This window comes from Calonectris borealis, chromosome 1 (assembly GCF_964195595.1).
Source record: "Calonectris borealis chromosome 1, bCalBor7.hap1.2, whole genome shotgun sequence".
Lineage (NCBI taxonomy): Eukaryota > Metazoa > Chordata > Aves > Procellariiformes > Procellariidae > Calonectris > Calonectris borealis.
This window is the reverse complement of record NC_134312.1, coordinates 94542681-94556118: the sequence shown is the minus strand read 5'-3', so window position 1 is coordinate 94556118 and position 13438 is coordinate 94542681. Positions and strand designations below refer to the sequence as shown.

Sequence of the window (13438 nt, the reverse complement as noted above, 5' to 3'; positions counted from 1 at the left end):
AAATTATAAAGTCACTTTAGGGTTCTTCAGTATTGAAGAGGCTGTTAAAATACTTTGTAACTCTTCAGCCTACAGTGATGTTTGAGATGAGAAGTTTATTTAACTGAATAATGTTTTTTTAATAGTTTAATAATCCTCTTTCTTGCTTGTATTTGCCTGCCTAGCATTCTCCTTTTAATTACAGGACTAAACTTTCCAAAGGGTTCAAATAATTGATGAGGCAGCCTTATTTTTCAAAAAATCTGAAGGAATTAAGAGTTAATGGGTACTTTTTGAAGTTTTTTGTGCATCATCTTGTACGGAAAATGAGTGTCTGTCTCCACGACATTATTCATAGTCATTGCAGGTTCATGGCCAGCCATGCCATCTTGAGTAAAATAATAATCAGGCATTTTTATTTTAGGTTTCATTTGGTGATTTAAAGTATGTTTAATTTTGTGCCAAAATACTAAAACTTTCAGTTTAGATCAGACTAGATTCTAGCCAGTGTCCGCTGAAGTAATTGCTTAGAGTGTAGTTACCATTACCAACTCTTAAATATGAATTGAGTACTCTCTTCCCCTCTCTTTTTTAGCAAGTAATAGGATTTCTCTTTTTCTACATGAACTCGCCTTATTGAACGGATTTAACCTTGCATTCTAGGGTGATGTTTTTATGTACTATGGCCTGCAAAACTTCTATCAAAACCACCGTCGATATGTGATATCAAGAAGTGATGCACAATTGTTGGGTCGAAATATAAATGTAAGTTTTATTCTTTATATTATGAGATCATCAGTATTTCCATTAGGTTCATCTTTGACCATATGGAGAGCTAACTAGGCATAACTGTAAGTGTGTTAAGATGGCTCTAGGGAATAATAAGAAGGTACAGATTTTCAGTGTTTGGTCTCTGCTTTTATGATTGTTAGGGCCATTATGTCTAATAAGTCAATAAGAGAGGAAGATTGAAGGGATAAATGAAAGATGTCAGTCCAGTGTTACAATCTCAAACCTGCACCTTGTAGGGATGCTGATTAAGAATACAGTGTCTTTTTCAAATAAATTTACAGAAAGCTTTTCCTTCTAGTGTTTTCAGTCGTCTTAGCCAGAAATGTTTTAAGCTGTGCTTTTATTATAGGGTTAGGGAATTAAGTTATTGTAAGTCTTTCATTTTGCCATCTGGCTTTGGAAGTGGACAAAGAGCAGGAAAAGGTTTATGGTGAAGTAGGTGATCATGTAGCATTCTGAAGTATGCAACTTAGAGGTCTAAGAGGAGGCTAGACTGCATCACCTGCAGCAGGCCTGCATAAGGAAATTGGAGAATGCAATCATTGCATTCAGGTTTTTTACTTACAAATCTAAAACATGTTTTCTTTGGCTTAAAAGTAGCATTTCTTAATATACACCCAGTCCTCTCAGTACATATGATGATTGTGCCGCCATAATCTGTTGTTTCTATAAAATGTTTCTTATAACTCTCAAGACATGTTTCCCATACATCTGCTTCTCCAGGTGTCCAGTCAGCTTGTTTGTTTGCATCCAGGTGCAACCAATTTTGGCTTTCGTGCCAATCAGGTACACAGCTTATTAGAGTTATTTGAAAATATTTCTGTGTTTAAACCTGAAGATTTATAGTTTCTCATAAACTGGGATAGCAGAGATGTGATAAATTTGAGATGGGCTTTTGTTTTTCATGCTGTGTCTTCATACATCAAGTTTTCCCCACACAGAACTGCAGTAATGTGGCTAACTGCATCTGCTGTTCTCCACCACTGAAGCAGTCCAGGTCAAAATTAAAAAGAAGGAAAAATAAGATGTTCTAAGTTAAGCCAAGGCTTCACTGGAACATTTTAAATTGTAGCTATGTTACAATAGCAGATCCCCAAATGAGCTTTTGTAGTCTGGAGTTTGCAAGATTTGGTGAAGACCTCAAGTTTACTTACCGGGATGTGGAAGGTATTCCTCAACTACAAACCCATTCATTTGGATGTATCTCTAATGTGACCAAAAGGTACTAGAGACTTCATTATTCAGTGGCATTTCAGAAGAAGGAATGGGAGGAGAACATTAACACCAGCAAACCAAAACAAAACCCCCAGGTTTTGTGCCTGATTGTTCTGTGACCTTGAATGCAGATTCAGAAGAGCTACTGCACGCCCTTCACCACCTACCGAAATGGAACGCCCATGGCTCCGTGCGGTGCTATTGCCAACAGCATGTTCAATGGTAAGCACAATGGGAATTAGTAAGCACATCTGCTTACTAATGTCCATTTGAAACTATTCCATTACCCCAATCCAGCTGAGTTCTGATATTGCAAGATCTCTGTCTTTCTCCCACAAAACGTTTTGTTTGGCGGTGCTAGTGTGGTGAATATGGGGCTCTGCTTCATACTGTTTAGTAACTTCCCCCTCATTTTGAAACTGAGGAAGATTTTTCACTTACTAAGGCTGTTGTGGTTTAACCCGGCAGGCAGCCAAACACCACGCAGCCGCTCGCTCACTCCCTTGCCCCACAGTGGGATGGGGGAGAGAATTGGAAAAAAAGTAAAATTCGTGGATTGAGATAAAGACAGTTTAATAGGACAGAAAAGGAAGGGAAAATAGTAATAATAATGACAATAATAATAATAATAATAATAATAATAATAATAATAATAGAATATACAAAATGAGTGATGCACAATGCAATTACCATCCACCCGCCAACCAACGCCCAGCCCGTCCCCAAGCAGCGATCGCCCCTCCCTGACCCACCCCCAGTTTATGTACTGAGCATGACGTCATATGGTATATAATACCCTGTTGGTCAGTTGGGGTCAGCTGTCCTGGCTGTGCTCCCTCCCAGCTTCTTGTGCACCTGGCAGAGCATGGGAAGCCAAAAAGTCCTTGAGTTAATATATGCACTACTTAGCAACAACTAAAACGTCAGTGTGTCATCAACGTTATTCTCATACTAAATCCAAAACACAGCACTATACCAGCTACTGGGAAGAAAGTTAGCCCTATCCCAGCTGAAACCAGGACAGTATCCACCCCTTATTCCATACTATCTACATCATGCCCAGATCTCACATTTTTCAATACATTCCAATTAATCACCACCACTTTTCCTGTCTTTTGATATATACACACAGATATCATTCCCTTAGTCTATGGGCCATCCCTCTAAAATGTCCACTGAGTCCATTTAGTCCATGACTTTGGACTCCATCTGTCATAGCAGTCTTTCCGGGCAGGAGAGATGGTGTGTGTGGTGTTGGATTGTTGCATCCTGAAGCCACTTCTGGTTCCATCACTGCTGCACTTTGCTCGGTTTCATTGAAGTTCATTCTTCATTAATCTGGGTGATTCTTATTGTAATACTGTTGATATGGCATACAGCAACCATAGAAGTGATGACATACAGTATTATATACCAATTAACATCACACAATTCAGTTCATTGGTTATTTTCACCCAAAATCAAATCCCCTTGAGGTACACACCGGACTTCCCCATCCTCCTGCATCACCCACCAAGTACTCTCAGGTCCTTGAGCAAAAGTAATCCCACGAATGGGTTTTCCTTTGCCCAAGGCAGGAGTAACCCACACTGTCTTCCCCAGCATATTTTTATGTGCACTACAGGGACTTTATCCCCCTCTACAGTACGTAAGGGTTTTGACTGGGCAGGGCCAGCTCGATTGGCAGATCCCCTAGTGTTGACTAGCCAGGTGGCTTTTGCTAAATGTGTATCCCAATGCTTGAATGTCCCACCACCCATTGCCCTCAGTGTTGTCTTCAGCAGTCCGTTGTATCGTTCAATTTTTCCGGAGGCGGGTGCATGGTAGGGGATGTGATAGACCCACTCAACGCCATGCTCTTTGGCCCAGGTGTCTATGAGGGTGTTTTGGAAATGAGTCCCATTGTCTGACTCAATTGTTTCTGGGGTCCCATGTCACCATAAGACTTGCTTTTCAAGGCCCAGGATGGTGTCCCGGGCGGTGACATGGGGCACAGGATATGTTTCCAGCCACCCGGTGGTTGCTTCCACCATGGTGAGCACATAGTGCTTGCCTTGGCGGGTTTGTGGGAGCATGATATAATCAATCTGCCAGGCCTCCCCATATTTATATTTCAACCATCGTCCTCCATACCAGAGAGGCTTTACTCGCTTGGCTTGCTCAATGGCAGCGCATGTTTCACATTCACGGATAACCTGTACAATAGTGTCCATGGTTAAATCCAACCCTTGATCATGAGCCCATCTATATGTTGCATCTCTTCCTTGATGGCCGGTTGGTGCGGTATTGCCTCCGGTGCACCGTTGTGGTAGCAATCGGCACCTGTTGTTCCTCGACCCTCAGCAACCCCACAACAGAAGGGTCCTCCGAGAGACCGGGCAGGGTGGACAGCTGTTTAATTTCCTCTCTCTCCAAAGCAGCTATACCAAACGCCCACCGGTACCCTTCTGGGTCCTTGAAAACCCTCTCCTGAGGCAGTCTATGCCAAGGATGCATGGAGCCTCTGGGCCAGTCACAATGGGGTGCTTCTGCCACTCATTCCTGGTTAGGCTCACTTCGGCCTCCAATGCAGTCAGCTGTTGGGATCCCCCTGTCACTCCAGAAATACAAATGGGTTCTGCCCCTTTATAGCTTGATGGCATCAGGATACACTGTGCACCAGTGTCTACAAGAGCCTTATACTCTTGTAGATTTGATGTGCCAGGCCATCGAATCTACACAGTCCAGTAAACCCTGTTGTCCCTTTCCTCCACCTGGCTGGAGGCAAGGCCCCTCTAGTCCTGGTCATCGTATTCATTACTCACTTCTTGTAAATACAAGTCAAAAATTCCTTCATTACAATCAGAAGTAAGATCAGTCCTTCTACTCTGTCTGAGGAACTGTTCACTGGAAACTGGACCGTCATGAGACAGGTTTTTCCTGGAAAGTGGAGCAGCAATTTTCCTGGGAGAACCCCCCTGTGTGGTTGTTTTTCCTTGCAACTCATGTACCCGTGCCTCTAGGGTCAAGGTAGGTTTTCCATCCTACTTCCTCATGTCCTCTCCGTGGTCACGCAGGTAGAACCACAGGGTGCCCCGTTGGTGTGTACCTTCTATATCCTCTCCCTTGAGCAGAAGAATGCTGACACTCCTAATAGCTGAGATACTGGTCCATACAGATGGAGAGTAGGACCTATCCTCTTTGAGTGGCTGGATCTCCCGGGACAGTTTCTCCACAGTCAAGACAAGGGAGGAGGAGACACTTTCTTCGTATCCCCGGAGTCTGCCAACTGCTTCATCCACCGTTGGTGCTTCTTCCTCTTTCCAGGACAGTATGGCCAACGAACTGGCATACAACGCTGGTGCGCTCCGTACCAACTTCTGCCACGTGGGTTGCGTGCACTGGACTTCATCTGGATCTTTGGATACTTGCTCATTGTTTAGATCACTATAAACCACCTCCAGCATGGCTAATTCTCTCAGGATACCTCTCTCCACGGTGGTCCACTTGCCTGGGTGGCATATAACATCTTCCTTGAAGGGATACCTTTCCTTCACGCCTGACAGGAGTCGCCTCCAGAGGCTGAGGGCCTGTGCCCCTTTTCCAATTGCTTTGTCAATGCCCCCTTCCCTAGAAAGGGATTACAGCTGCTTGGCTTCCCTACCCTCCAATTCCAGCCTACTGGCCCCATTATCCCAGCATGAGAGCAGCCAGGTGACAATGTGCTCATGATGGCTGAAATCTTTCCATATATCTCGCAGTTCACCCAGGGATAGCGATCGGGTGGTTTCCGTCTCGTTTATAAGTTCTTCCTCTTCCTCCTCCTCTCCTTTTGATGGCCCTGCTTTTCCATCATCCCTTTCTAGACAAGCTGACTTTCGCTTCCAAGATTTCTTCTTGTGTATAGGGGCGACTGATACCAGCATGGGTCGGTTCTCTGGTTCAGCCACAGTGACTGTCACTGGGGTTTGAGTAGCCACGGTGCCTGTTGCCGGGATTTGAGTAGCTGCCATGCCTGTTGTGGGGGTGGAGTAACTGCAGTGCCTGTTATGGGGGTTTGAGTAGCCACAGTGCCTGTCGCCAGGGTTGATCTCTGGATGGTATTCCTAAATAGTTGTTTAACCCTAAACAAGACCTGAACCACATTCAGGAGACATAGCAATAGGAACGTGCTTGTTTGAACATCCCAAAGATACTCAAAATTCTCAAGAACTGTTGTGGAGGGCTTCATGAAGAGGATAGAAGAAAAAGGAGTTTCTGAAGATATGAAAGGGAAGGTGAAGGAGTGGGGGAAAGTGTCCCCCCTGTTTCCCCCATAAATTGGTTCTCCAAGGAGAAAAGGTAAAGAGTGTAATTAATAAGTTTCCGAGAGATGGCTCCCGAGGTATGGAGGTGATGGTAATACTGAGTACAAATACCAGATTAGATCCATGACCAATAATTTTATCATATCATGAAACAATGTTAAACAGTGCAGCAAAATGATAACCCGGACCCAGCTCCGACTGGTGATAAACAGCACAACAGGGAACATATACAGCAAGTAAGGTGTTACATAACCCAACACTGAGAGCCAGCCCAACAACTTTGAGAGCCAATAAATCAACATTGTGACCAGCGAGTACTAAACCAATATAATGAATGCCTATAACAAATTTGCCTTAGCACACTTCGGTCAGACCTGTCGTTATCTCAACCCTTCGTGCCCCACGTTGGACGCCAAAAAGGACTGTTGTGGTTTAACCCGGCAGGCAGCCAAACACCACACAGCCACTCGCTCATTTCCCCAGCTCCAGTGGGATGGGGGACAGAATCGGGAAAAAAGTAAAATTTGTGGATTGAGATAAAGACTGTTTAATAGGACAGAAGAGGAAGGGGGGGAAAAAAAAAAAAGAATATACAAAATCAGTGATGCACAATGCAATTGCTCACCACCTGCCGACCAACACCCAGCCCATCCCCAAGCAGCGATCGCCCCTCCCCAACCAATCCCCAGTTTATGGACTGAGCATGACATCATATGGTATGGAATACCCCATTGGCCAGTTTGGGTCAGCTGTCCTGGCTGTGCTCCCTCCCAGCTTCTTGTGCACCTGGCAGAGCATGAGAAGCTGAAAAGTCCTTGACTTATATAAGCACTGCTCAGCAACAACTAAAACATCAGTGTGTTATCAACATTATTCGCATACTAAATCCCAAACACAGCACTATACCAGCTACTGGGAAGGAAATTAACTCTATTCCAGCTGAAACCAGACAAAGGCCCTCTTCTCTGTGAATATACAACAGGACTGAGGAATTGAGTCCCTGGCAAAATAAGGAACGATGATACAATAGATTTAGTGTGCTTCCTTGCTAAAAAATACACTCTTCTACAGTGATGGGAGATCCCAGATTCTGCCTTCCCACAGTGGTGTGCTTAGAACGAGGTGACATGTTCTTCACATTGGTTTGGACCTTTGGATCTATGTTGTTGCATTTTGTTCTTTGAATGCTGGAAGCATACATAGTCTTACTCTATTTGATCCCAGCTTTGATCTTGTACCCTAGCGGGCATAACCTGCCTATGAGCACATTTAGGCTGCAACCTAGAGGGCTCCTAGCCATTAATACTGGCAGATTTCAGAATGGATTTCTTTGGGAGGAAAGGAGACAAAAAACTTCTACAGACTTTTCTCCCCTACCCCATCCTTTTTGTCTTCCCTCCCTCCCCCCCTTTTTTTTTTACCTCTTCCACGCCACAGTTTTTGGTAATGCAGCAGCTGTTTTCAAGCAGCTGAGCCACCCACACCAGACGACTTGTGAAGGGCAGCTGCATTCAGTAACTTCGAGATCCGTTTGATTTTCATCTGCCTGTGCTCCCCTGGAAGTCTGATTTACTGGACTGGGCTCAGACTTAAGCCAGCAGAGCTACCTGCATGCAGCCCACACTGTTCTGGAGCGCTGACTGCAGGACAGAATGCTCCTGCAGAGAACTAGAGACAGTAAGATTTTTTAAATTTTGAGGGTAAACCTCCCAGCGTTGTCCGCCTTTGCATCTGTCCTTTGCACAGTGTGATGAAATGTTCCAGCTGCTGGTGATGTGGGGGAAAGGGGTGATGTCTGAACCCCGCCTCTGGCAGCTCATTTCTGTCCCTCTGCTGTGAAAGGGCGTGCTTCCCATTCACTTTTGACAGTTTAGCTGTCTAATTGCTTTTTATTTTTGTTTTGTAAAATGAGGAAGATGGCCAAGTTCCTGCCACGGGGAAGGTTTTTAACCCAAGCTAGCAGGTAAGGGAGCAGTCAGACAAGCAGTTAAGCAGGCAGACCTCAGAGAATTGCAACTCTTGTTAGTAAACCAGGGACAAACAGCTGGGGCTGTAGTGGGGCAAGAATGATCACTTACTCAGAAGAGTCTGTCTGAGCCTTAAGGAGCTTGTGTGAACACAGGTTTTGTGGCAGGATAAAAACAGGTATGTTTTCATCGATGCTCATGCAGTTGAGTTGTGTTTTTCATGTTTCCTAAAAAGCAGCCCCTCCCCATCTATATCATCTAACTATCCCTGCCCGTCATCTCATTGGCTGCCTAGGTGTTTACATAAATGTTAATGAGACCTAAAATGTTTTTGCCTTATGTTAAACTAATCTGAGGAGGAAAATATAATGGATAAAAACAAATGCTTTTTGCCCAGCGAAACAGGATGGCATGGTTAAGCACAATTTTAACTAAATATTGTTTGATTTAAGGAAGTGTTTATGTCCAAGTTGGTAGACAAGGCCTAATTAGCATAAAACTAAAGCAAAATTTTTTCCAAAGAATCATGGATTCTCTTGATGGTGCTTTCATCTCTCCCCTGTTCCCTGAAAACACGTTATATCTAACAAAGCAATTTGTTCAGAACAACTGTCAAAAAATTTCTAGGGAAAGCTAACTAGGAGAGTAACTTCTGTAACTAGCTCGGGAGCTCCAAAAGTGATTTTCAAAGAAGTTAGTTACGGAGGAGTTGATGGACACAAGATACTTACACGTATTTCTACACAGGGATTCAGTAGGATTACTGTTAGGAGCATGTTCAGTTCAGTCTTTAAAACTTCTAAGTTCTAAGGCTCTGGAAGCTTAGTTATTCTTGTGGAGTATACAGTGCTCTGTACACAGTCATGATGAAACCTTTCCCAGGATTTTTTTGTTTTCTATTCATTTGAAAGGTGCTTCAATGTGTCAGTTTTTGTTAGTCATGCTGGCCACTAGAATGACTGTCTTTTACTCATATGTATTGCTTCTTGTATTCCCTGCAGATACTATTGATCTTTTTTACAATCTTAACTCATCTGTTATTCAAGTTCCACTGCTGAAGACTGGAAACAGTTGGTGGACAGATAAAAATGTGAAATTTCGCAATCCAGAGTCATACAATCTCTCTTCCGCATTTGCAGGTAAGTATGGTTCCACTGGTATTCCTTATTTTTCAATGGGTTCCCTCCCTCCCTCCCCATGTGTGGAGGTCTTCCATTCTGAGATGGGAATCACCTTTGGAAGAAATACCTCCCAAAGGAGGTAGGAGAAGCAGCTTTAGAGGGTGACTGAGAGCAGAGGCCAGGTTTAGCCAAAATATCACTTTCTTTTTTCCGCTACCCATAGAAATTGGGAGAAAGTGGTTTTGGAAGACTGAAGTTAGCCCGCATCCAAACCCTTCTGTATAGTTTATTGTAACGCTTTAGCTATACAGAGAAAGCAAGGATACAGTAATTTTGTTTTTTTCTGCTGAAAACACCTATGAAGGAGAGTTGCATTGTCACATCTTTCCTTCTTCATGCCTTTGCAGATTCTTAGGCAGTTGTGAGCCAAGTGAAACTGCCATCTTCACTAGTTCTTTCAAACAGCTGTTTGCTATGACTGTTTCCTTGTTATGGTTAATCTATATTGAAGTGGGACTGAAAGTTCCCTATTGTGGATCAAGGCAGTGCTGTGCTGGATGCAATATGCAAGAGTTAATTATCTAAGTAGTTTTCATAGGGCAGATTCTGAATATCATAGGCTGTGCCGTTAGACTGCAAAAAGGTGCCTACAGGAATAAATTAATGTATAAAAATGAAGGCAAGCTCCTCATTATAGAGAGTACGTTGCTTGCTGAAGAGGCAAGAATCCAGAATAAACAGTATTTTTGTTTGTGCAAGTCACTTTGGTTTTCCTGTGCTTGATGTTTCTAATGTGTAGCAACCCCTGGGTACTGTTAAACTCTGTTCATTCATGTTTGAGGTGATTGGAGATGCTTGTGAAAAGTGTCATCTAGCATATATAATTTTTCAATACTGGACAGAGTCTTGTGTCGCTTTTATAACTCATATTCTGTGTTGGTTGTGAGTAGGCCCAGAAGTTAGTAACCAACCACTGTTTTTACTGACAGTATGTCTTTCCTGGTTTCTTTCTTTTTCACCAGGGACAGCAAGACCTCCTTACTGGCAGAAACCAGTATATTTGTTAGACGAGGAAGATGAAAGGAACAACGGTTATGTAAATGACGACTTCATTATCTGGATGCGAGTGTCAGCCTTTGCTACATTCAGAAATCTTTACCGTCGTGTCAGCCGGATAAGGCAGTTTGCGGATGGCCTCCCAGCAGGGAATTACACTTTTCGTATTTCGTATAGTATCCTTTCATATTATCCAAGACACTCCTTAACTATTAGATAGTTACAACAACGTGGAAGCGGATGGGATGTATGTAGTAAAACGGCAAAGAAACCAAACAAAATACCCCAAACTAAATTACCATGAAAAGACCTAGTTATGAGGGTGATGAGACACTACAAGAGGATTTTCTTTAGCCCGTGCAGATGGAGTTAAGACATGTTACTCAAATGGCAGCACATGACTTTGGATTTGACTGCTGAGGGGGCTTCTTTTGGCTGGAGACAGCACATGGGAGCTTTACACAAAGGGTAAAAGAGTGGGAACCTGAAGAGACGGTTGAAGATGTTGTTTTAGCTGAAATACTTAATAGCAGCCTAATCAGGTGTGTAGATACCCTTACTGGGGTGCAAGAAGTGCCAGAGGTATCCCCGCCGTTGAGCGCTGTGCAGAGTGCCTGTGTCAGCAGAGCCCTCTCTCTCGCAGCGGATTTGGGCCGCGTGCTGTCAGGAACTCTTGTGCTGGTGAAAATGCACTCTCACGCTGAACAGCGTGAACTTTGCTGACTAAAGCACTTGTTCTGTCAGCAGGAGTTATGTCAAGATGACTATAAATTTCTCTTCTCTCTCAGCCGGTAGAGCTATGATTTTAAATGTTGTAGCACAGTTCTATTCTGAAAGCTTCCACGTGGAGAGGTGAAAGGTAAAATCATATAGCTTTCTGGGCAGACAACATATTAAGTAGAGGTGAGCACTTCCTCTCAGTGAGAATATGTGGAGTATCATCATGGTAAGCTGCCCAAAAGGCTCCTTTTCAATAGTTTTCATAGCAAATTAATGCAGTAGCAGTTTCATAAATTATGAATCTGAAATGTATAATGTAAAAAAAAAAAAAAAGTAGTTCCATGTTCACACAGAGACTGTATCTAAAATAACTGGATTTCTTACCACCAGCTGCTACTGGGTTTTTGGACCCAGAATAGCAGAGACATCACAGATCAGGAATTTTTGCAGCAAATTCAGATCTCTGGACCCTTTATGCCTTGGACAGGTTTTTGAGCATTTAGCACTACTTTTTCTCCTCCTGGAAATAATGTAAACTTTGTTAGTGAAACCTTAACATCCTTTTATCAGATTTCCCTGTTACCAAATTCAAGGGGAGGAAGCATGTGATTCTTTCAACCGTGGTATGGAGCGGAGGAAGTAACCCATTCCTGGGAATTGCCTATGTGGTTTCTGGCACAGCAGCAACCCTGACAGGTTTTGTCATAACTGCCATCCACTTAAAGCTCAAAAAAAAGAAAACATACTTTCAAAAGTAATAATATTCCCTGGCTTTCTGAACGAAGGCAAAGGTGTGCTGTGAACAAAGAACATGGCAGCACAGACCTTTCATTCTTTCCCCTGACCTCTGGATCTGTTTCAGTACAGGTTTGGTGAACGTAAGCAAATTGAGGAGCAGGGCTGTTCCATCATCCAATACCAAACTTACCTGAGGCTGCATTCTTATTAATGTATGTGTGCTAAATTTGTTTCTTAGGAAACTTGTAGTGAGATGAGCTTCAAACAACAGATAGCGTAGTGGGTTAAAATTGCAATGGCAAAGAAATTATAGGGTACTAATGTCTGGCCAGAAGTAAGGGTCCATATTAATTTCTTATTCAGCCCTTTATCAGCCATATTTCTCTTGACTTAAATGGAGCTTTGGATGCGTAAAAAGTGAGGTCTTGATCCAACAAAAAGCTTGAGCAGGTAGAACTTGGTGCTAAAATCTGTTTGTGGGCCATATGCGTGGGCTGAATGGCTTGGCTTAGGTTTTATATAGCTTTTTCAGCTATCTTGAAAAAGCAACCAATTTAACGCAGCATATTCATCACAGTTTGATACTCAATTTATGATTAAATACAGGGCATTTTTTAGGAGTTTGGAGTTTGTTTAAACCAAACTTGCTGGTTTTTTCTAGGTACTGAGAATAACCTGCAAAGCTAGAGGGCATCATAACACTGATTTACATTTTTTAAATTATTATTTAATAGAAAGCTTAAATTAAAAACTCCTTTAATGCTAAACATTTTAGCAGAAACATCTACCTAATACAACTATCAGGCCACAATCACACTCCTCCCTACCCCGCCCTTCCACGCAAACGTTCAGACTCTTACGTGCTTCCCTTTTCAAGCCCCCATTTCTGTGGTGTGGTGACTTATTGTCAATAGAAAACAAAGCATCAGAAAATCTGTCAACTTAATTTTCAGAAAGTAAACACTGCAGCTTGTGAATAGGCTTATCAATTTTCATGTTTCATGTTCAAAATTTTACACGTTTAGGAGTTATTTCCAGTCTCTCACAAAATGTAGGAACAGCACTGAAGAATTTAGGTCAAGTATACCATGGTACGTCTGAATTTTTTAAAATAATTTTTCTGTTGCAAAAGTGCAAATGGAATAAAACACTTTAAATTAATTCCTTTGATAAGTATTCTGTGTGCCTTACCTCCCCCTCCCCTAAAAAAACCTCCACACTAAACCAAGAAAGAAATCACAGACTAGAGCAAGAGAAGGGTATGTGGCACAGGGAGGCTGCGTGCTACGTCAAGAGCACCCACGTCTGCTTTTAAAAGTGTCTCAGGCACTTAGGAGCTTGTGACCTTTGACAGACGGCCTCTGGTGAATCTGATTGCAGCCACAGAAGGTACCGTTTCCCTTAATCTCTGCTTCATAATTGTGCCATGAGCAGCAGAAAGGGTGCTGCTCAAGTTCACAGCCCGGCCTGTTAGTACAGTCTCGCTCCGTCGATGGTTTATGCTGACCTGCTGGGCTGAGGTGCTTGTCCCCGTCTGCTTTTCCTGGTTGGGGCCAGTCACCTC

At 43.0% G+C, this 13438-nt stretch overlaps 1 protein-coding gene across 2 annotated transcripts in view; it reads left to right on the top strand.

The window, feature by feature from the left end:
* Positions 1–13438, top strand: part of LOC142090233 (cell cycle control protein 50C-like) — a 40783-nt gene that overhangs the window by 1840 nt on the left and 25505 nt on the right. The window contains exons 3-7 of one of the 2 annotated variants that reach the window (XM_075167822.1): positions 643–744; positions 2118–2208; positions 9241–9378; positions 10383–10592; positions 11707–11832. In XM_075167822.1, coding sequence (XP_075023923.1) covers positions 643–744; positions 2118–2208; positions 9241–9378; positions 10383–10592; positions 11707–11832 — 667 coding nt within the window. Of the gene's footprint in view, positions 1–642; positions 745–2117; positions 2209–9240; positions 9379–10382; positions 10593–11706; positions 11975–13438 lie in introns of those variants that run through there. The other variant, XM_075167813.1, reaches the window with a different exon arrangement.